This window comes from Erpetoichthys calabaricus, chromosome 6, assembly GCF_900747795.2.
Source record: "Erpetoichthys calabaricus chromosome 6, fErpCal1.3, whole genome shotgun sequence".
Taxonomy (NCBI): domain Eukaryota; kingdom Metazoa; phylum Chordata; class Cladistia; order Polypteriformes; family Polypteridae; genus Erpetoichthys; species Erpetoichthys calabaricus.
In genome coordinates, this window is record NC_041399.2 from 205052154 (window position 1) to 205076633 (window position 24480).

The window sequence follows — 24480 nt, forward strand, 5'->3', positions numbered from 1 at the left end:
GCTGGCCTAAAAAAATATCTGAATCACTAACTGATGTTAATTATATTTTGTCCATGAATACTTATTAAAAAATTCCAAATAGTCTGTCCGCTTCCTTTCATATCTTTTCCGATGGCTGTGCTGCTTCCAGACATGTATTTTCGTATTAAAGCATTTAACCAATCACATTTCAGCCATCATTTGTTGCCAGGCAGGGTCAAAGTCAAAGAAGTCTGCCAGGAGGCCTTCACAATCCGTTCTGCAGGCCCTCTAACACAAAATAAATGTCGATTAAACCGTTGCTTCAACCAATCAGATTTTGAGTTGGTTTCACTAGGGCCCTCTAGCAGGCGTATGGCAACGTCACCGTATTCAGACCCATTGATTGGATAGGATGGTGTAATATAAAAATCTGAATGAGAGCATCATGGGGCAGCTGTACACATTGGTGTGTTTGGCGGTGAGCATTCCTGTGTCCACTGCTTCTGTCGAGCGGACATTTTCAGCCCTAAAGCGAATTAAAACTTATGCCAGAAATACGACAGGGCAGGTTCGACTTTCAGCATTAGCTTCCATGGCGATAGAAACGGACTTCGTGATGGAACTGAAGCGCACGGATAATCTGTACGACAGAGTAATTGAACTCTTTTTGAGGAAAGAGAGGAGGATGGATTTTGTTTACAAATACTCCAAATTTTTGATGAGTAAACTGTGATTTTCCTAAATAATATTGCAAGTTTATGAGTTATTATTGATGTTTTTTATGTGTGTCGCGGGCTGTAGCTGCAGTAGAAAGGAACTTGTTCACCCCTGGTTTGTCTATTCAATAAAGGCATTTATTGTGGCTACAGGAGTTATCTATCTGCGATGCAACGGCTCTTTATACTGTATTTCTGCATATTAAGATGGTTTTTATAACCATACTAAACAAAGAGGCCGTTTCGACAACGTAAGATGAAACGGGCACAAGTGGAATAGTATAATATATAATAAGTATAAGCACCACAAACCTGATATAGGTGTATTGAATGAATGCGTAATTAGGCCTTGAGCTGTAGTTGAAATCGCCTTTCAGGCCTCTAGAGCTTTAATTGAAGTCGCCTTTCTCTTTGAATTTTTGCGGCCATAAATCCGCCGCCTCCCGCGATGTTGGGGTTGGATGTCGGTCGAAGTCACCTTTCTCTTTGAATTTTCGCAGCTGTAAATCCGCCGTATGCCGTGATGTCGGTCTCGTAAGGTTTTTCAGGGAGCTGCGCAGAAGGCGACTGCGCATTCGGCTTCAGACAGACGTGAGTGAGTGGTTGGGGTTGGATGTCGGTCGAAGTTGCCTTTCTCTTTGAATTTTTGCGGCCGTAGTCACCTTTCTCTTTGAATTTTCGCAGCCGTAAATCCGCCGTATGCCGCGATGTCGGTCTCGTAAGGTTTTTCGGGGAGCTGCGCAGAAGGCGACTGCACATTCGGCTTCGGACAGACGTGAGTGAGTGATTGGGATTGGATGTCGGTCGAAGTCACCTTTCTCTTTGAATTTTCGCAGCTGTAAATCCGCCGTATGCCGTGATGTCGGTCTCGTAAGGTTTTTCAGGGAGCTGCGCAGAAGGCGACTGCGCATTCGGCTTCGGACAGACGTGAGTGAGTGATTGGGATTGGATGTCGGTCGAAGTCACCTTTCTCTTTGAATTTTCGCAGCTGTAAATCCGCCGTATGCCGTGATGTCGGTCTCGTAAGGTTTTTCAGGGAGCTGCGCAGAAGGCGACTGCGCATTCGGCTTCAGACAGACGTGAGTGAGTGGTTGGGGTTGGATGTCGGTCGAAGTCACCTTTCTCTTTGAATTTTCGCGGCCAAAAAATCCGCCGCCTGCTGCGATGTCGGTCTCGTAAGGTTTTTCGGGCAGCTGCGCAGAAGGCAACTGCGCATTCAGCTTCGGACAGACGTGAGTGAGTGAGTGAGTGAGTGAGGAGACTGGCGAATTATGTATTAAGAAATTAGTTTTTGAGGGGCGGGTTGATTCAGACGGAGCACTACTGAAGGCCTAGGTGTGAAATGCATGGTCCACCACTGACGCCTATGTAGCACCTTTGCCACATTAGCCATACCTGACTAATTATTTCAGTAGAAAAGGGCTAAAGGACAGCCCATTAGAGGTGAACTTTACACTCAGGCTACTGAACTCTAAAGCAGCACACGTGTGTATTATCGTAGTATTTCCCTCTACTTACCCTTTACCTGTAAATGTACTTGTCAAGTTCGTTGCCGTGTTGGTCTACTGTTGCACTTTAAGATGAACCCCTTGTTGCCTAACTTTATTTACAATTACATAAAATAAGACATACTTTTGAGTTTTTGCTGTCAAGCAGATGCTAATTAAGGAGAAGGGTCTAGCTGCAGCCTGCAATACCTATGACATAGGTCAGGTGATGCCCACGTCAGTAACAAAATGCCCTTTGACTTAGATAACCCTCCTACAACCCTAATCTTAACCATAGGGTAACGGGCCCCTAATGTTAACCATAGTCTAATGCAATGGGTGTTACGTGACTGACGTTGAGGGCGTTTTGTGATGTTGGGGCATTACATAGCTGACCTCTTAGGTATTGTGGTCTGCAATTATACTCTGTTGAAATTAAGTGGAGATTGTTCATTTGAATATAGCACACACGCAAACAATAAGCTGGTACATATTTTTATCTTAGCACAACTTATCTCAAATTTGGACAATTTCTCGAAATTAATAGTCAAATTAATAGCCACACCAACCCTTTGCTTCCATCAGGTGGATCCAGTTTCCACCACGACTGCTAGATGGCATGACCAGATCTTTGAATACGATCCTTGGTACGTATCAAATACGCATCAACTGGCATTGGCGGAATACATACGCCAACTCGGCTGCATTCAGGCTGGAAGCGGTTTGAAGCGATTTCGCGACATTCGTCTACAAGGGGTTAACACACGCATACACACACAGACCCTAACCACACCTAACTTCTGGCACTTTAAACCACACAAGGAATAACACAGCCTGTCACTCTCTCAGCACTTCAAGAGACTTACTTATTATCGGCATGAACAACATACGATGTTTTAATGATATCTCAGACCTAAATATTACTTTTGGTCTACAAGAATACATTTAAACATACAAAGGCTCAGCACTCTTGACTATAGGCCATTTATCAGCCAACAATGCCTTACTTTACATACTGTTCCCTACTTTTGGGCAGGGCTGTGGAGTTGGAGTCGAGGAGTCAGAGACAATTTTGAGTACTTGTAGTCGGCAAAAATATACCGACTCCGACTCCTAATAAATTTAAATTGTAATGAAAAAACAAGGCAGAAAGTTCAAATGTCCGATTTCATAAACAATAGTCATAATTAAGTACTACTGTGATGTAGGAATAAAGCCCAGTGCATACTTGTGTTATTACTAATGTGAAGTTCAGCTGAGCTATTATACAACCTGACATTCACATATTGTAATCTGGATTATGGTACATTACAAATAGTGTTTTCATTTTATTTCAGATATAATGTGTTTAACAAGTTAATTTCGAGTGTAAACAAGTGTAATGATGTAGGTCAGCGTTTCTCAACCTTTAAGTATTTGCGATCTGAGTTTTCATAACATTTTTAATCGCGCCCCCCTAACGTTTTTTTGAAAACCCTAATAAAATTTATTCCTATATTTTTTGCTGCCGATACACCGCTACAAGTTTAAAAATTTCCCTACAAATAGCGAAATTATGCCACGCATGGCAACATTCGCACCCCCTTTTTTGTTACTTCGGGGCGCGCCCCACAGTTTGAGAACCGCTGATGTAAGTGGAGGTGTGTGCTATGGCCTGATGTGTGTTCAGGGGTTCTTGTCTTTTGTTTAAAAACTGGCCAATATGGCAGACAGTCAGCTTCCTAGCCAGTAGTTCTGTGGTTAAATGACGTGTATGTTGCCTTCCTTCAATCAACATGGAAAATACATTAAAAAATTAAATACAGAGGAGTCGGGGAGTCGTAGTCAGAAGTACCGAAAACTAAGGAGTCGGGGTCGGATTTGAAGGATTTATCTACCGACTCCACAGTCCTGCTTTTGGGTGGAGCTCACACCCTCAGTCTTAATAAACCTCATAGCATAGAGTGTATGGCAAACCGCCGGCTGTACCAGGTGCTCAAAGAAATCTACCTTATTACTTCAATCACTCTAGACATGAAGGTCCACTTAATTCATCTAAATATACAGTATATAAAGTCCAATGTCTGTTTGCTAGTGAATGAGAGAACTACATAACGGATTTAGATTATGTTTTTTCCTATAATTTGTTTGAACATTCCAGTTGATTTTTGACTTCTCTCATCGCGGTAGGTTCTTAAATTGTAGATTTATTCCTTTCCAATGATATCATCTAAATGATTTGAAGACTAAAACGGATCATTTTTATTCTCTTAAGTGTTTTATTAAACCAAATAATATATGATGAATCCACACACAGGTGTAAATGGAAACACGTTAAATGGAGAACTGCCTGTTCCTTTGTCATTTCCATCTTATTGCCAATAAGGAGCCACTAAAAACAGAGAATGCAGCTGTTTAAGACTGAAATATGGTTCCCCACCTTTAATTGCTTAACAACTGCGGTGGGCTGGCGCCCTGCCCGGGGTCTGTTTCCTGCCTTGCACCCTGTGTTGGCTGGGATTGGCTCTAGCAGACCCCCGTGACCCTGTACTTAGGATATAGTGGGTTGGATGATGGATAACAACAACAACAACAACAACATTTATTTATATAGCACATTTTCATACAAAAAGTAGCTCAAAGTGCTTTACATAATGAAGAAAAGAAAAATAAAAGACAAAGTAAGAAATTAAAATAAGACAACATTAGCTAACATAGAAAGGGGTAAGGTCCGATGGCCAGGGGGGACAGAAAAAACAAAAAAAAAACTCCAGAAGGCTGGAGAAAAAAATAAAATCTGTAGGGGTTCCAGGCCACGAGACCACACAGTCCCCTCTGGGCATTCTACCTAACATAAATGAAATAGTCCTCTTTGTAGTTAGGGTTAGGGTTAGGGATGGATGGATGGAACCTTAACAAGCGAGACCCCTAAAATGAAGCATCAAAATGTCACCTGAGCAATAAGCGCTTCATCAACAATAATTAACCTTTCATTAACTGCAGCCACTGCGGCCCTCCAGGATTGACATTGCCCACCCCTTTGCTCTTTATGATCCCAGTTTAGTCTACATGAGTTTGTGTCTGTTTCACTTACTTAACAAGGCGTAGATTGGAGTTTTACATGCAGAGGTCTGATCACAATCTGATATTTGGGTGGTTACCTACCAGGGGATGATTAGGGGTCCAGAATGGACGGAGCCGTGATGTTTCTCTCGTTGTGACCATTGAAAGGACTCTGCAAGGTATGGAGACACTGTAACTCAACATTTCAAAAAGCTCTTTATTCTGCAAAATAAGCGTAATTTACAAGCTGTTCTCGTGAACAAAGAAATGATTATCAGCAAATGTCTAATGTTTGTAAAACCTAAGCCAGTCGTCCCAAACGGTTTCTACAGATTCCTTATATATGAATATGTCTGAGGTTAAAACCAAAGAAACTATTTACATTTCAACACAACATTCTGGACGTGAACCATTTCCTCTCCCCGTCGATGCGTCTTCTTACTTGCTGCTCTTCTTCTGCATGGCTTTCATCAGCTCTGACATGAAGTCTTGTTGCTCCCCTCCATGCAATGACCCTGACCTCTCAGGTGTTGTTCTCTTTGGGGGTGGGGGCCCCACTTTTTTCAAGACTGGGGCAGGGGCAGGGGTGAGGAGTGGGGGTGGGGGAGGTGGAGGAGCATTGGGGCAAGGTGGAGGAGGGGGGAGGAAATCGGGGGGAGGCTCCGAGAAATCATCGGGTGGTGGGGGGAGGTCGTAGAAGTCTGGGGGAGGTGGAGGGAGAAAGCATTCCTGTTGAGTCATAATGGGGTCCGGTGGTGGGGGCGGCAGGATTTCTTGCATGGTGGGAGCAGGTGGTGCCGGCGCAGGTTTACTTTCAGCAGGGTTAGCCTTTAAAAAGAAAAGAAGAACAAAAAAAATATGAAACAATATTAGAGCGCAATCAGCAGATAACTATGACCACCAGTCCTTCTTGTAAATGGAGTGACACGTTAAACATACCCTGCCATTATCTTCTATCTGATATTTACATGATCTTTGAGTCAAAGTTCAAATCAGCGGACTACTATCTGAACTTGAAATCTTACTTCAGCATTGTTACCCAGCCTGTTAGAGATGCTGTGTTAACCCTGCCGGTGGCAGATACGTTATGACAGGCCTGTCACTGCTTCTTAATGGGTCAATGGGTGGGCTTCTCTGGCATGGTCTTAAATTGGTTTGAGGCCTACCTGGCAGGTAGAAAATTCTTTGTTAGTGGTGGTAGTTATACTTCAAAGACACCTGATATTCTATGTATATGGTGGTCCACAAGGGTCTCTCCTGGGATCACTCCTCTCTTCGATCTTCATGCTTCCATTAGGTCAGATTTTCTCGGGGCATAACGTGAGCTACCCCAGCTATGCTGATGACACACAACTATATTTATCAATAGCGCCTGATGACCCCAACTCTCTTGATTCACTGACACAATGTCTTACTTGTGTTTCTGAGTGGATGAGTAGTAATTTTCTCAAACTAAATAAGGAGAAAACAGAAATTTTAGTGATTGGCAAAAATGAATATAATGAGGGTATTAGAAATAAACTTGATGCATTAGGATTAAAAGTCAAGACGGAGGTAAAGAATTTAGGGGTAACTATTGACTCTGACCTGAGTTTTAAATCACATATTACCGTATATACTCGTGGATAAGTTCTCCCACGGATAAGTTGGGACTTGATTTTTCTTGTATTTGTATAATGTCGGCTGTTTTAGTCAAATGCGGAAAACTCACGCTATTGGTACAAAGGATTATGATATGCTAACGCCCACCTGAGAGAGTAACCACACACCACACGCCATTTTTTTTTATGTGGGTGCTGCAATGCGCTGCATCAGCGTGAGCTCCTATCCTCTCTCTCTAGTGTGTCTACGTGACCACATGGTAATACCCAAACTATTCCGAAGCAACGTTTGCATTAATTTGTATCACTGAGAAGGTGGTCTTTTGGTCTTAAAATTACACTGTATATATGTATATACAGTGATCCCTCGCTATATCACGCTTCGACTTTCGCGGCTTCACTCTATCGTGATTTTTTCTCATACACGCTTACGTCACTACGCATGCGCTTTCTGAGAACTTTTATCTAAGCCCCACGATGGCTCCTAAGCGTGCTGCTTTTTCTAAGCCTTCTGACAAAATAACTAAGCGCCGGAGGAAGATACTTACTATCCAGGAGAAGGTGAAACTCTTGGATATGATCAAAGATGGCAATGCCCTACAAAAGCCTCCTCACGCATATGAAAAGACAGCGCCAGCAACGGCCTATCAAGATGTTCTTCAGCCGCGCACCCAGACACCCACTGCCTACTCCTAGTACTCCTTCAGCGGAAGAAGACAACAACGCACCTGCTGAAGATACTGCACCACCTGAAGACTCTCCTACTGAGGTTGTGCCTTCATAGGTTAGTGCTTATGTGTAAGAACTGTGTGTAATTAAATGTACAGTACAATAATCTACTATATAAAAGCAGTCGGGATTGTCCTTCCGTCCCGTGAGTGCAAGGCGTAGTGGTATTCTGCTTATCACAAACTTACTATTTGCAGCTTGCGGTACAAAGCGACGCGAGTTCTGGTGCTCCCATTGTTCCCTTGCTTTTGTGTGCGATGTGCTGGAAAAATAGACAAAATTATGTCTCTGGAAATAATTAATGTTGATGGAGTACAAATGCCACACCGCGTAGTAAATATCAGGGGAGATAGTGCTTGCTTATTCTCATCTATAGCATATTTAGTGCATGAAACTCCATCTTTAGTGGTACAGATTCGGGCTGACATTGTACGACTTTGGACAGGCACTCGAGGGGATAAAAAAACGTAGGTTTTCGGGAGATGTTATGAATGGGCACTTTGATGTTCTCATTCCCTACACTTACATGCCTGATGTACACATGGAGCGCACACAAACTGAGGATAAAAGTCGGTCGCCTTAAAAGGCGGGTGAGCCTAGTAATAATATGATATTTGTAACGTCTAATATGTCTTATTTTATATTGGGTAATACGAGTGTAATGGTGACTAAAGGGTGTTATTTCATGTCTAGTGGGCTCTAATAATGTTAAAAAATGTATTTAGAAGGTCGTAAACAGGTTTTCTATACTCTTAACTGTGAAAATATTTGATTTATAAATAAAGAATCCTACTTCATGAAAATTCATTTATCACGGTAGAGTCTGGAACGGATTAACCGTGATAAACGAGGGTTCACTGTACTGTATATATATTGTGGAAGAAATGATCGTCACACCCTGGGTGACCTAAAACCTCTAAGACAGCGGTTCTCAATCTGTGGGGCGAAGTAACAAAAAAGGTGGCGCGAATGTTGCCATATGTGGCGGAATTTCGCTATTTTTAGGGAAATTTTAAACTTGTAGCGGTGTATTGGCAGCAAAAAATATAGGAATAAATTTTATTAGGGTTTCAAAAAAACATTAGGGGGGGGGCGCGATTAAAAGTGTTATGAAAACTCCGGTCGTAAATAGGTTGAGAAACGCTGCTCTAAGAGAAAACAGGCAGGAGGAAGTTTAAATCATAACCATTTATTCTCTTCGAAGAGGGAGCACTCCTATTACAGGTGGCGCAGTGGTAGTGCTGCTGCTTTGCAGTAAGGAGACTGTGGAAGATTGTGGGTTCGCTTCCCGGTTCCTCCCTGTGTGGATAGCGCTTTGAGTACTGAGAAAAACGCTATATAAATGTAATGAATTATTATTAGGACACTGTAACTAGACGCACACAGCATTCTGTAACAAGAAGGTCCAGAAAGGGTAAGTCGAGGAGTTTTAAAGGGGTATCTAGGTTCAGCGGTTTTTAACTAGAGAATGCCCATGCTGTTTTATCCTTGTTTTTATGGATTTGTTTTGGATTCCGTTATTCTGGATTTTAACGTCTACAGAAGAACTCTTTGGATTAGTTATTTATTTGCATGGAACTGAGCACTGCACAATTTCTCTGGTCTGTTTTGCTTTTAATTTGTTTTAAATAAAAAGCACCTGCACTTGTTCACCCATCCCTTGCTGATTGTGTATGTGTCCGATTACGTTATCAACATTGGCGGGTTCAAAAGGCGCCCGATACTTCAACCAGGAGTGTGGAGCAAACCTGCACTGTCGCACAGATCCTCTCCAGCTCTGTTAAATTATGTGGGAAGTGCCTGTAATCTGTCATCTTTAGGTGTGTCCCCCCCCCCCACATGGGGCTTAGGTCTGGGCCACTCAAGGACAGTCTGAGACCTGTCCTGTAGTGCGGTGAAGTGTGTCTGGGGTCCGTGGGGGTACATGGCTATAAAAAAAAGAAAACAAACAATTGTGTCCAGTCTGGGGGTGTAGGTGTGAGTGTTTCTTCTCTTCTCCACACTCTTCTCTTTCCATTATTCTGGTGCATGTTGATCTTAGTTTCATTTGTCCAAAGAAAATTGTTCCAGAACTGGACAGGCTTTTTAAAAATGTTGTCTGGCAAAGTCAAATCTGTCCTTCCTATGCTTGAGTTTTCCCAGTGGTTTGCATCTTGTGGCAGACCGTCTCTCTTTACTGTCATGAAGTCTTCTCTTGATTGTAGACTTGATGATAGGTAATGATAGGTCTCCCTCCCGGACAGTGGTCTTGGTTTGGCTAAATGTTGTGAAGGAGTTCTTCTTCATCAAGGACAGAATTCTGCAATCATCCAGCACTGTTGTCTTCTGTGGCTTTAAAGGCCTCCTGCTGCTGCTGAGCTCACCAGTAAGTTCCTTCTCTTTAAGTATCTACCAAATGGTTGGCTTGACCACTCCTGGAGTTTCTGCTATTCTGCTGTTTCGTTTTCTCAGCCTAATGATGGCCTGTTTTTACTTGCTTGGACAGCTCTTTGGACCTCACATTGAGTGACAGCTTCCACTTGGAATCAATTCCAGAGCTTTGACCTGTTTAATTGTTAATGAAATAATGAGGGACCTGCTGACACACGGATATGAAACAACCTGTCAGTCAAACATCCAGATAGTTTTCAGCCCCTGGAATTGGGGGGAGAGCTATGTAGAAAAATGGCTGTCATTCCTAAACAATATTTTTGGGTAAACCCCTTAAATTAAAGCTGAAAACCTACGCTTCAATCACATCTTGATTGCTTTATTTCAAATCCATGGTGGTGGTGTATAGAGCCAAAATTATGAATATTGTGTCACTGTACAAATACTAACTGTATGTCTCTAAACCAGGGGTCTCTAACACGTCGCTCACGAGCTACCGGTAGCTCGCCACCCCTTTCCAAGTAGCTCGCCAAAGGGTTAATGAATCCTACATAAATTTGAAAACTTGATTAGTCAAATTAGGGCTGGGCGATCTTTCCAAAAAAATCATATCACGATCCTTTTAACACAGAATCACGATCCACAATCTGAATTGCAATCTATCTTTTCAATGTGGCATACACTTAAGAGAATATCCGGACTCAAACTCATCAAGACCTAAGTAACACTTTATTTTAAATATCACACAAAGTTGAATTCAATTGTTCTCTCGTTCGCTAGCTAAGTGGAGGAAGGCCTCTCTCCTTGGCCTGCTGCGTGTTTCTCAGATATGCGCAAATAAATCGCTAACGCAAGCGAACTCTGATACATAGCGAAAGGAGAGAAGTTACAAAATCAACCGGAATGTTCAAGCAAATTATAGAAAAAAACCCGATCTGAATCCGTGAAGTAGTTTTCTTGTGAAAAGCAAACAGACATACACACATACAGACATTGGATTTTATATATTACTAGACAAAGAGCCCGTTTCGACAACGTAAGATGAAACGGGCACGAGTGGAATAGTAATAAGTATAAGCACCACAAACCTGATATAGGTGTATTGAATGAATGCGTAATTGAATCAGAATGCATAATTAGGCCTCGAGCTGTAGGCCTCTAGAGTTTTAATCGAAGTCGCCTTTCTCTTTGAATTTTTGCGGCCGTAAATCCACTGCCTGCCACGATGTAAGTTTTTTCGGGCAGCTGCGCAGAAGGTGACTGCGCATTCGGCTTCGGACGGATGTGAGTGAGTGAGTGAGTGAGTGAGGAGGCTGGTGAATTATGTATTAAGATATATTAGTAAACCTTCAAAATAATGTGCAGTTCAAGTCTCTCAGCATTTCTGGAGCTTCGTAGACATGAATGTCATGAAATCAAAGTTCAGAACAAGACTGAGAGACGAACATTTAAATGACTCCATAAGAGTGAACTTGAGTGGCTCCACTCCACCATACACCTCAGTGCCAGTCATCTGACAAACTCAAAAAACACATCACACATGCGACTGCGACCTGTGAATAAAGTGACACAGTGACATGTGACAAAATGACAAATGAAGAAGTCATATCTGTGGATTTGGAATTGCATTGTTTTGTTTCTACAGCATTAACGTTTTAATTCAATAGTGTGAGATATACTAGAAAATGCATACAGACATACAAAATGCAATTGCAGGTGAACTAAGTATTTTTTGTGATGTTTTAATGCAAAATGTGAGTTGTGGACACCAACATTTTGTAAATGTTCAGGCGAAACAAGCTTATTCAGTTTGTGTGGGCTATGAGAATAAACGTTAGAAGACATGAGTAGCTCTCGGCCATTTTCATTTTGTAAAAGTAGCTCTCAGAGGAAAAAAGCTTGGAGACCCCTGCTCTAAACAGATGTGTGCATAGTCGTGGAAACCTGTTTGAGTGATATTGGGTCTCGTTCGGCTGTCGTTGTGATAAATAATTTGCCAATGTCCACACTTTACTCCTTCTTAGTGAGTCAGAGTATCTTTAAGAGTAAACCGTTCCTCGTAAAAAAAAAAAAACAACTCATTTTGATGTGGCTTTGTGCCAATTGGAAAATCCTCACTCTATCCATGAAAATCCTATCCATCTGCAGGTACTCATCTAAATCCACTTATTCTTTCTGCACAGCCAGAGGCATGCAAAACAAAACAGTAAAATCTGTCTCAACTGCATCGAGCTGTTAAAGCCCTGTGGTTGAAAAGGACAAACAAAATTGGCACCTCCAAAACATTTAGCCGGAAAACAAAGCGGTGAAGCCGGTCGCATTGAGTTAACGTTCCTCCTGCTGCAATCAGCAAATGTACCAGGCCTAGATGTCGAGTCAAGGCTGTTGACTAACTTCCTCATGCTAGTGAGAATGAGATCACTGTGGCCCAGCTGTTAGTTTCAATGCCAGATGTTGGCAGTGTTTTTTTGTTTTTAGCATTTAGTAGATTCGTACAGAAATCCATCATGTGGTTTTGTGCCACCATGTTGTGAGTCAGCTGACCAATTCACTAAATCAGTATGTTAAAGTTAGAACATGAGAACAATCTGGACGAGAGCAGGCCATTCAGCCCAACAAAGCTCACCAGCCCTATCCACCAAATTCAAGTCAAGTTTTGAAAGTCCCTAAAGTCTTATTGTCTACCACATGACTTGGTCGCTTATTCCAAGTGTCTGTGGTTCTTTGTGTAAAGAAAAACTTACTAAAGTTTGTGAGAAATTTACCCTTAACAAGTTTCCAACTGTGTCCTAATGTTCTTGATGAACTCATTTTAAAGTCCCAGTCTCGATCCACTGGACTAATTCCCTTCATGATTATAAACACTTCCATCATGTCACCTCTTAATCTTCTTGTTCTTAAACTGTAAAGGCTCAGCTCTTTTAATCTTTCCTCATAACTCATCCCCTGTAGCCCTGGAATCGGCCTAGTCACTCTCCAATGGACCTTCTCTAGTGCTGCTATGTCCTTTTTGTAGCCTTGAGACCAAAACTGCACACAGGACTCCAGATGAGGCCTCAACAGAGCATTAAAAAGCAAGTTAGTTACACAGGAGGTTTGGTACCATCCACTAGGGCAGGGGTCTCCAATCACAGTCCTGGAGGGCCGCAGTGGCTGCAGGTTTTTGCTCCAACCCAATTGCTTAATAAGAAGCACTAATTGCTCAAGTAACACTTCTGCTTCACTTTAGTTGTCTTGCTCATTAAGATTTTGAATGCTTATTGCTTATTTTCATCTTAAACAGCTGTATTCATTCAGTTTTTAATGGATCCTAATTAGCAATAATAATTAGCATTTCTCCATTTGGCTTGTTACCATTTACGCCAGTGTGTATTTATCTTGCATTATTTGGTTTAATTAAATACTTGGAAGGAAAGTAAAGAGAAAAACGTGAAGGACTGAGAATTGCTCGTCCATTTTAGCCTTCAAATCATTTGGATGATATCCTTAGATAGGGGAAGAAAGTCTAGGATATGAGAATGACCTGACATAGCAGAGTTAAAGCACTAACAAGCCATGAAATTAAATTATTGGCAGAATTGCTTTCTAATTAAGCAACCGGGTTAGAACAAAAACCTGCAGCCACTACGGCCCTTCAGGACTGTGATTGGAGACCCCTGCACTAGGGGGTGCTGCATTCTCCTCAGTTGTATTGGCCCCGAGGTTTTCATTGGAGAGGATTACAGATTACTGTCATTATCTGACTCGGGAATCTGCCTCAGACTTGCTTTATTATTGCAGGATTATTGTCTGATGAAGGTTTAATAACTTAAAATAAACATTTTATGATCCATTCCCTCCCCTAACCCTTATCTTAAGGTCAGTAAACACGGCCCTAATCTTAAAATTTGTGTTTAGGGCCCTGCAGTGGCATAGCTGGAGTTTGTGCCGCTTGGGTTTGGGGCGGTGCTTCAATTTGCCGCCCTCCAACATATCGAAATATGTTAACCTATTTAAATAGAAAATTAAAATGACATATAGAGAAAAATTAAGATCAATTTTGCATAGATTTATTCATATATAGAGAAACAGCAATCATTTTTCACATATAATTATTTATAAGCATCAACTGGACAAGAATATAGTATAGACACACTGATAAGCCGTGTTCTAATTATTAGTTTAATTTAATTACGCTGCGAAAACCAGAACCAGTGTAGTGTACAAGTGATAGATAGGTGGAGATGTTTTCTGTGCAGAGCAAGAACGCATTCGGACTGATAACGAAACAAAGTTATAAATTGTAAATTAGTTGTTTTATCTTCTTGGAAATTATCGGTGTAATGTTTATGTTTGTTTTTGTTATTGCCTCATAAATTTCAACTGCTGTGTGTGATGCCATCACAGAAGTGTAGTCTGAAAATTATTTTTGAAGCATTTGTGGATAAAAATCAGAGAATTTGACTTTTTTCATTCATGAGTGATATTTTTCCGAACCCTGCTGCTTACACATGAGTTGTACTGAGCCTTTTGGCCAATAATGCCGCCCCCAAAAATGTGCCGCCTGGGGCGAACTGCCCCCTCTGCCCGCCCCTAGCTACGCCACTGGGGCCCTGAGGTTAAACTGTTCTTTTTTAGTTTAATCTTAATCGTTCCCTTTTATGATCTTTCCCTATCTATAATCCTAATCTTAAAGTTAGTATAATGTCAGCCCTAATCTTAAAACTTATGTAGGGCCCTGATGTTAAAAATGAGTCTTCAGGGCCCTAATTTTAACCTATATACTTACCCTTTTTAAACTTCTTATTTTAAAGTACCTTATTCAAAAACTTTATACTCTAATTTATTATTCAATTATTTGGGTCTTATTTTAGTGTCAATTTGAATTGTATATTTATTTATTTGTGTTTTAGTGTAATTTTAAATTCGGCCAGTAGGGGACAGTTCATTTGAACCCCCTATTGTAATCTGGATTTTTTTATTCCAAAAAAAAAAAAACAAAATAGAAAAATGTTCCATTCTAAAACGGTTTTTAGACACTATTTAAAAACAATTTTAAAGAAAAAAGATGGAGTTTTTAGAGTATTTATAATGAATAATGGATCGGGGGCATATGACTTTAAGTAAAAGATTATTTTTGAGATCAGTATACCAAGGCCTGCCTTCAGGCTTCTTTTTCTCTAACCATAAACCTACATCCCATGTCCTGGGATTCATGTTACGTGATATGTGATTAAAGTAAAACATTCTTATTGATTACATTCATTCACATTTGTGAATTCAACGAACAGCTCATTCCAGCTCCTGACATAAAAGAAAAACTGCACTGTTATTGCTGAGATGAGGCACTTTCTGATGAACTTATTCAGACTCAAGACCACAAAAAAGCTATTAACTTAACAAGCAAATAAACATCCACCACCTCTGAACATGACCCGGAATGACAAAAGTGCATTTGTCCCATCACTTCGAGGATATGGAAAGCTGCTTTAGAATAGTAATAGTAAGGAAATCCGTTCACCTTAGACATGTCAGCCCGCTTCCAAGCATCTGAGAAGGCTGAGCTGACAGATGTTACGGGCGGAGTGGCCTGGGCTGGACATCCATTTGCCTGAGTGGGTACAGCTGTAAGAAGAGAAAAGAGAGACAAAGTAAATACGGCAAAAAAGTGAGATGAAAATGAAGGCTACGGTTACGGTTGTAATGAGGGATTATTTGAGTTACTGTTGCCTTTCTATCAGCTTGAACCAGTCTGGCCATTCTCCTCTGACTTTTGGCATCAACAAGGCATTTTCGCACAGACAGCTGCCACTCACTGGATATTTTCCTTTTTCCAGAACATTCTCTGTAGACCTTAGTGATGGTTGTGTGTGAAAATCCCAGAAGATCAGCATTTTCTGAAATATTCAGACCACCCTGTATGGCACCAGCAACCATGTCACGTTCAAAGTCACTTCAGTTGCCTTTGTTCCCCATTCTGATGACTTCAACAGGTCATCTTGACAATTATCTACCTGCCTAAGTGCTAAGTGATTGGCTGATTAGATATTTGCATTGACAAGAAGTTGAACAGGTGTGCCTAATAAAGTGGCCAGTAAGTGTATATGAACCTTTCTAAGAATGAATTATTAAACATAAGGAAAAGGATTGAATGTAACTCAAGGGTTATCTAAACGTAACTTAAAGCTTAAGCACACTAAGTCTTTGCCTCATCTTAGAGAAGCTACCAATGTAACTTTCCAAGATTAGAATGAGGTAAATGAGTAGCACATTCACCTCCAGAAAATGGGAATAAACTGATGGGAAAGCCGAAACATCCCTCTTAAAGAAGCGGTATTCAGATTAATGGGAGAGTCGACAGGAGTCAGAAATTACTGGTGGCTTTAGTTGATTGGAGGAGATGATAACGTTCTGCATATTAAGAGTCAGATGATGTGATGTATTAGATAAGATTATGCAGTCAGAAAACAGTATACAAGCAGATGAATTGCTGAATGGATTGTTCACTCCATGGGCTGAGCCATTTGTTCATAACTCTGAACAAATAAAGAAATGTTCTGCATTCTCAGCTGGGCTCCATGACTGCCTTATTTGAAGATGGAGGAGTGTGTTTTTTTCCCATGACACTATGAGCCATTTTATTCATGGCGGCTACCACATGCTATGCCTACAGATCAGTTTACTTGCGTAAATTCAGTTTAGTGCTTGGCGCACAGCAAATTCAGATTTTGCCTTTTGGAACTTTCTAGATTTTGTTTTTTTTTTTCCAAATATTTTAGATTTGTTTGGTTGGACTCACAAATGCGGAACCTGTGGATATGGAGTACCGACTGTCATGTTTGTTGGGAAGGGTAAAGTGCTCAATTATTGACCATTTCAATTGGTAGGCGGTTGTTGTGTTCATATATGCATGCTTGTAACATTTGTCCTTCCTGAGCCGCCTTAGAGTGGGGCGTTCCCGTTGTAAGTAATGTATCTGCCACAAACACATATAGTGAAGTTCATCCTGTCTGTTTAGTCCTATGGTAGCATAGCCGGTAAGTTTATATTTGCAAAATGTTACCGTTCTGTACTGCTACTTGTAGTTTAAAGCTGTTATCAAACCTTTGTTATTTGCATTCTGAATATTATATTTCTTCACTTGTAGTTTCACACCTGCTCTTTATTAATAAACTGGAGATTTGTATACATCGTGTCAAGTCAGTCTTCGGGTCGTCATATTGATGAAGGGAGGAGTTTAGCTGCCTGAATATCTATTACCACGTAATAGTGAGATCAGAACAGTGAAACGGCTGCTTCCTGGCAGGCTTTAAAAAACGGGTTACGGATCGGACTGAACGGACCAGATACTGCATCTGTGCCGCTATTGAGTTGTACAGAAGTTACGCGGACCAGCTCCAAACAATGTCGGAGAAACGGTCGTCTGTCTTTGAGACCAAGTCCCGCGTGTCATGCTCCACGAAACGCTCAAACAAGTCATCCAGCAGCGCAGCGGCTGCTTCGACGCGCGCAAAAGCTGAAGCAGCAAAGGCGCGGGCAGCGTTTGCTGACGAAGAAATGCAGATACAAATAGAGAAAGCTCGTATAGAGGCTACTTTGGAAAAACTAGCGAGAAGAAGAGAAGCGGCAGCGGCTGTGGCCGAAGCTGAAGCGCTAGAAGCAGCAGCCATTGCGGAAGCAGAACTTACGAATTCGGAGGCAGAATATGAAAACGGAAAACGGAACTTAGCTCTTGATGCAGAGCTCGGTCTCCACAGCACCGCCCAACGCACTTCACAGTACATACTTGAACACGGCGACTTGCACTGCAACCCCCACCCGATTCAAAATGTAAAGCATATTCCAACCACTAGATCGATCTGTACACAGAACCAGCAGCTTCAAGAGGGCGACCTAGTCTTACATTTTAAAGAAGAAGATGCTTCTAAAGGGGGAATTGCCCACAACAACCTCTTCATACAGCAAATGCAAAGACCTTCAGGCTACAATATGGAAGAAACTCCATTCACAAGTAAAAAGTATGATGCAGGTAGTCCTTTGGAAAGGACAACCAACAGATATAACTATGCTCCAGGGTACAATAGCACTCCTGACACTCGTTTAAATGTTAATCAAACTCCTTCAGACTTTGCTAAATTCTTTGCTCGGCGTGAACTTGTCAGTAAAGGTCTCACAAAATTTGATGACCGTCCTGAAAGCTATCGAGCCTGGCGATCGTCATTCCGGAGTGCAGTTAGAGACCTAGACCTGTCAGCCAATGAGGAGATAGACCTTTTAGTTAAGTGGCTTGGAAGTGAATCAGCTGAGCATGCAAAACGCATCAGAATGATAAACATAAATTACCCAGCCAGGGGACTGAAAATGGTCTGGGTAAGGCTGGAGGAATGTTACGGCTCACCAGAGATGATCGAAAACGCACTCTTCCAACGAATTCATGACTTTCCAAGAATATCCAACAAAAATTACCAGAAACTCAGAGAGTTAGGTGACATGTTGATGGAACTCCAGATTGCCAAGACTGAAGGGGATTTGCAGGGTCTCACATTTTTAGACACTGCATATGGCGTCAACTCAATTGTGCAAAAACTGCCATACAACCTACAAGAGAAGTGGGCAGCAAGAGGATTCAAGTATAAACAGCAATACAGAGTCTCCTTCCCCCCGTTTTCCTTTTTTGTGGACTTTATTTGTGAACAAGCAAAGGCTAAGAATGACCCTAGCTTTGTTTTAGGGTTATCTAATATTGCTTGCCCCAAATCTGAGAAGTCTTCTACCTCACACACCGGAGTACAACTGTAGCAGCCCACAAAACGAATATAGCCTCCTCGGAGTCGTTATGCAAAGTCCCTATGTCTAGTTTGGCAGATGAAGATGAAAGGTCCAAGGTAAAGGACCCAAGTAGACAATGCCCTATACACAGGAAACCTCATCCGCTCCAGAAATGCCGTGCATTTCGGGAAAAGTCATTGGAAGACCGTAAGACCTTTCTCAAGATCAACAATATATGCTTTAAGTGTTGCTCTTCAACATCCCATCTTGCAAAGAACTGTAAGGCCAGTGTGAAATGCTCAGAGTGCGACAGTGACAATCATAATACAGCTTTGCACCCTGGCCCAGCACCGTGGACTGCACAAGATAGAAACCAGGTCAGAGAGCATGGCGGGGAGGACCAAAATGCTGCACCCCAACCAGAGGTAAATACTCACTGTACTGATGTTTGTAGAGAGGGTACTAAAGGCAGATCTTGTTCTAAGATATGCCTTGTGAAAGTATACCCTGCAGGCCATCCAAGTGAAACGATAAGACTTTATGCTATCCTCGATGAACAAAGTAATAAGTCCCTAGCAAGCCCAACATTTTTCAGCCTTTTTAAAATAAAAGGCCCCTGTCCTCCTTACACTCTTAAAACCTGTGCAGGAGTAGTGGAGACAGCTGGAAGGAGAGCATCTGGTTATCAGATTGAGTCGCTAGATGGACAGCTCTGCATACCCCTGCCAACGCTGATCGAATGCAATCAGATTCCTGATAACAGATCAGAAATTCCCACACCAGAGGTAGCCCTTCATTATGCACATCTAAAACATCTAGCTTCCCAGATCCCTGAACTTGATCCACAGGCTCAGGTACTATTGCTCCTTGGGAGAGACATTATAAGGGTTCATAAAGTCAGAAAACAAGTAAATGGACCACGTAATTCTCCTTATGCCCAGAAATTAGATCTAGGATGGGTCATAGTAGGTGACGTTTGCTTGGGAGATGTGCACAAGCCTTCAAGTGTTAGTACTCTGTTTACAAATACATTGGGAAATGGTCGTCCATCCCTTTTTCAGCCATGCCCTAATCGTCTCTCTGTGAAAGAAACTTACAACTCTACCAAACAACCCAGCCAGCTCCAGAGCCCTTACAATGTTTACTCACTCTGCGATGGGGATGAGAATCATTTAGGGTGCACAGTTTTCCTGAGGACAAAAGAGGACAACAAAATTGCTCCTTCTATTGAAGATACAGCCTTCCTAAAAATCATGAAGGCAGGACTGTTTAAGGATGCCTCAAACAGCTGGGTGGCTCCACTCCCCTTTAGACCTCAGAGACAATGTCTCCCTAATAACAGGGAGGAAGCCTTCAATCGTTTCTGTTCACTCAGACGTGCATTCCAAAGGAAACCAGAGATGAAAGAGCACTTCTTTTCCTTTATGGAGAAAATATTTGAAAATAAGCATGCAGAGATTGCACCTAGTCTTAAAGAAAAAGAAGAACGTTGGTACCTTCCAATATTTGGGGTGTATCACCCACAGAAGCCGGGGAAGATTAGAGTCGTGTTTGACTCCAGCTCTAAATACAGAGGAGTTTCTTTAAATGATGTCCTCCTTACTGGTCCAGACTTGAACAATAAACTTCTCGGGGTGCTTATCCGATTTCGCAAAGATTCTATCGCCTTTATAGCCGATATTCAGCAAATGTTCCATTGTTTCCTTGTCAGAGAAGAAGACAGAAACTTCTTAAGGTTCTTCTGGTTTAAAGATAATAACCCCTCCGAAGGCATAATCGAATATCGAATGATAGTACATGTATTTGGGAACAGTCCTTCGCCTGCAATTGCAATTTATGGCCTCAATCGGTGTGCGCAGGAAGGTGAAGCGCAATATGGAAAGGACGTTAAGCAATTCGTAGAGAGAGATTTTTATATGGACGATGGACTGAAGTCCTTGCCATCTGTCGAAGCTGCGGTTAGCTTGCTGAAAAGAACACAAGACATGCTTGCTTGTTCAAACCTTAGGTTGCACAAAATTGCTTCTAATAGTTTGGAGGTTATTAAGGCCTTTCCATCCAAAGACTATGCAAGCAACCTGAAGGATTTAGACCTAGGAGCAGACACATTGCCAATACAGCGCAGTCTTGGTCTGATCTGGAATTTAAAAACTGACACCTTTGAATTTAAGGTCAACAATGAGGAGAAACCCTTTACTCGCCGAGGTGTTTTGTCTACCATCAATAGTTTATACGACTCCCTAGGGTTTGCTGCTCCAGTCACTATTCGGGGCAAAGCAATACTCCGGGAACTGACTACAGAGTCAAGTGATTGGGACTGTCCACTGTCTCCAGACAAAGAAAGCTTGTGGGAGGGGTGGAGAAACTCTCTGAAAGCTCTGTCAGACCTTCAAGTCCCACGCTCATATTCCTTTATTCCCCAAGAGGAAATACAAACTAGGAAACTCTGTGTCTTCTCTGATGCTTCCATTAATTCAATAGCTGCTGTAGCATACATTAAAACCATAAACCTTAAGGGACAATGTAACATTGGGTTTGTTATGGGAAAAGCAAAGTTAGCTCCACGTCCTGAGGTCACTGTACCAAGACTAGAGCTCTGTGCTGCAGTGTTAGCAGTAGAAATGACAGAGCTCATTTCATCAGAAATAGATGCTGAACTTGAAGAGACTGAATTTTACACAGACAGCAAGGTAGTGTTAGGCTACATTCACAATGAGACAAGGAGATTCTATGTATATGTTAATAACAGGGTTTTACGGATTCGGAAGTCCACACATCCAAAGCAGTGGCATTATGTACCTACTGACTTAAACCCAGCTGACCACGCCACAAGAACAGTCTCAGCTAGTCAGTTGAAAGATACCACTTGGCTTACTGGACCTGCTTCATTGGCAAAAGTGGAGCAATACACTGCAATGCGTGAAACATTTGAGCTAGTCGACCCGGGCTCTGATATGGAAATCCGCCCTGAGGTATCAGTATTCAATACCACCACCTCAACTCAGACTCTCGGGTCACATCGTTTTGAAAAATTCTCAACTTGGAAATCCTTGGTCCGTGCTGTTGCCAGTCTTCTTCATATTGTTCAGCTCTTCAAAGCTTCTGCTGCAGGTAAGAGCAGCTGTAAGGGATGGCATTACTGTAAGAGAGCACACACAGCACAAGAGCTTAAACAGTCAAGGGATATTATCATCCGCACTGTACAGCAAGAGACGTATGCTAAAGAGTTGCAGTGTCTCAGAAACGGAGAAGCCATTCCCAAATTCAGTGCTCTGAGAAAACTCGATCCTTTCATAGATGAGAAAGCGATGCTCAGAGTCGGAGGTCGTATTAAGGAAGCCAAGTTTTCTCTTGAAGAAAAGAACCCTGTTTTAATCCCTGGAAGTCATCACATTGCTCCTTTGTTAGTGTACCATTACCATGAGCAGACTAAACATCAAGGGCGTCTGTTTACAGAGGGAGCTCTACGTGTTGCTGGTATATGGATCATAGGTGCAAAAAGAGTTATAAGTGGCATCATATTTAAATGTGTCATCTGCAAAAAACTTCGTGGAGTTTTCCAGACTCAGAAGATGGCTGACTTACCTTCTGACCGGCTTAGTATGGAACCTCCCTTTTCTAATGTAGGGCTCGATGTATTTGGTCCTTGGATTGTTGCCTCACGTCATACTAGAGGAGGTCTGGTGAACAGTAAACGCTGGGCAGTCATATTTACTTGTATGAGTATCAGGGCTGTCCACATAGAGGTGGTTGAATCCATGGACACCTCAAGCTTCATTAATGCTTTCCGGCGGTTCATATCTGTTAGGGGCCCAGTTAAAAGAATCCGCTCTGATAGAGGGACTAATTTTATTGGAGCTTGTAAAGAGCTAAGAATTGCATCAAACCTCGATATTGACTGCATTGAGAGATACTTGTCTGAGCAAGGTTGTACCTGGACATTTAACCCTCCACATTCTTCACACATGGGAGGGGTGTGGGAGCGCATGATAGGTATAGCCCGGAGAATACTCGATTCCATATTTTTACAAGCAGGGACGGCAAGACTCACTCATGATTCTCTTGTAACTTTCATGGCTGAAGTAATGGCTATTATGAATGCCAGACCCTTGACATTAATGTCTGATGACCCAGAGGATCCACAGCCTCTAACTCCTTCCACACTGCTCACCCAAAAGATCGGCCTGATTGAGGCTCCTCCTGGTGACTTCAACACGAAAGACTTGTACAGGCGCCATTGGAGACAAGTGCAGTGTTTGGCTAATGTCTTTTGGGACAAATGGAGGAAACAGTACCTCTCCACTCTGCAGCCGCGCAGTAAATGGCAATCTGGAAGGCCAAACCTAAAAACTGGAGATGTGGTTCTAGTGCGGGATTGTCAATCCAAAAGGAATGATTGGCCTCTTGGACTGGTGACTAAAGTGTGTCCTAGTGAGGATGGTAGAGTTCGTAAAGTGGAGGTTAAGGTTTGTAGAGATAATGAGACCAAGCATTACAATAGGCCTATATCTGAACTTGTTCTTCTTATTTCGTCATAGTTGTTAAGGATGATATCTTCAATATCAGGCGGGGAGTGTCATGTTTGTTGGGAAGGGTAAAGTGCTCAATTATTGACCATTTCAATTGGTAGGCGGTTGTTGTGTTCATATATGCATGCTTGTAACATTTGTCCTTCCTGAGCCGCCTTAGAGTGGGGCGTTCCCGTTGTAAGTAATGTATCTGCCACAAACACATATAGTGAAGTTCATCCTGTCTGTTTAGTCCTATGGTAGCATAGCCGGTAAGTTTATATTTGCAAAATGTTACCGTTCTGTACTGCTACTTGTAGTTTAAAGCTGTTATCAAACCTTTGTTATTTGCATTCTGAATATTATATTTCTTCACTTGTAGTTTCACACCTGCTCTTTATTAATAAACTGGAGATTTGTATACATCGTGTCAAGTCAGTCTTCGGGTCGTCATATTGATGAAGGGAGGAGTTTAGCTGCCTGAATATCTATTACCACGTAATAGTGAGATCAGAACACCGACTATACTATTATGAGCGAAAGACTTCACTTTTTGATTGTTAAGAAATGAGCAAACCTTTCAGAAGACATCTTATCACTTTGTCATTATGGGTTACTGAGTGTAGATTGATGGGCAAAAATGATAAATGAATCCATTGTCACACACATGCGAGTTGGAGTCAACTAAAGGGCCTGAATAATGGCAATTCCACGTTCGACCAGGGGGTGGCGGGGTTGCGCTAACTGTCTTTCTCGTTCCCTTGCAGACCATTCTTGGGAAATCCCACAGGGTTTCGCAACCTGTGATGACATAAGTTCCGTTTCCGGCGCCTCTGATGATGTCACTTCCGGTTCCGCCTATGATGACCTCACTTCAGGTCCCGCCTCCGAGGACATCACTTCCGGTCCCGCCTGTGCCAACGTCACTTCTTACACTGGCCTTTAAAGCGGCCATCTTGTCTCTGTACCAGCAGTTCAGTTGTGGACTCTGATCTGGAAAGATCTGTATATCTATTCTCAATTCCATTTTTGCAGCCAGGACATATTATATGGCTGGCTGAACCAAACCTTCTTCATGGCTCATTGAGGTTTTTGTGACACCATTTAACATGAAATCTACAACACAATAAAGTGTGCAGAAAGTGAAGAGCTGGGAATACTTTCTGAATCCACTATACATTTTTGAATGGGCTTTCCAGCTTTTAGAGCCCCCAAAGTCAAGTCAAGTCAAGTTGGGAAGCATGCACTGGTACAGTATGTTGCCACACCTACTACACGACAAAACAACTCGGGATCCTGGTTTGTAACTTCCCAGGCA

The 24480-nt window shown here is 42.0% G+C and overlaps 1 protein-coding gene and 1 long non-coding RNA gene across 2 annotated transcripts in view; one reads left to right on the top strand and one right to left on the bottom strand.

Moving 5' to 3' along the window:
• Positions 1-5618: 5618 nt before the first annotated feature.
• apbb1ip (amyloid beta (A4) precursor protein-binding, family B, member 1 interacting protein) overlaps positions 5619-24480 on the bottom strand; it is a 131999-nt gene continuing 113137 nt past the window's right edge. The window contains exons 13-14 of the mRNA XM_051928803.1: positions 15407-15510; positions 5619-6034 (exon numbers count right to left, since the gene is read on the bottom strand). Of these exons, the coding sequence (XP_051784763.1) occupies positions 5645-6034; positions 15407-15510 (494 nt within the window). The 3' untranslated portion in view covers positions 5619-5644. The remainder of the gene's footprint in view (positions 6035-15406; positions 15511-24480) is intronic.
• Positions 16527-23778, top strand: LOC127528401 (uncharacterized). The gene is made up of 2 exons (XR_007935288.1): positions 16527-16708; positions 23677-23778. It is a non-coding gene; the product is annotated as an uncharacterized LOC127528401 (long non-coding RNA).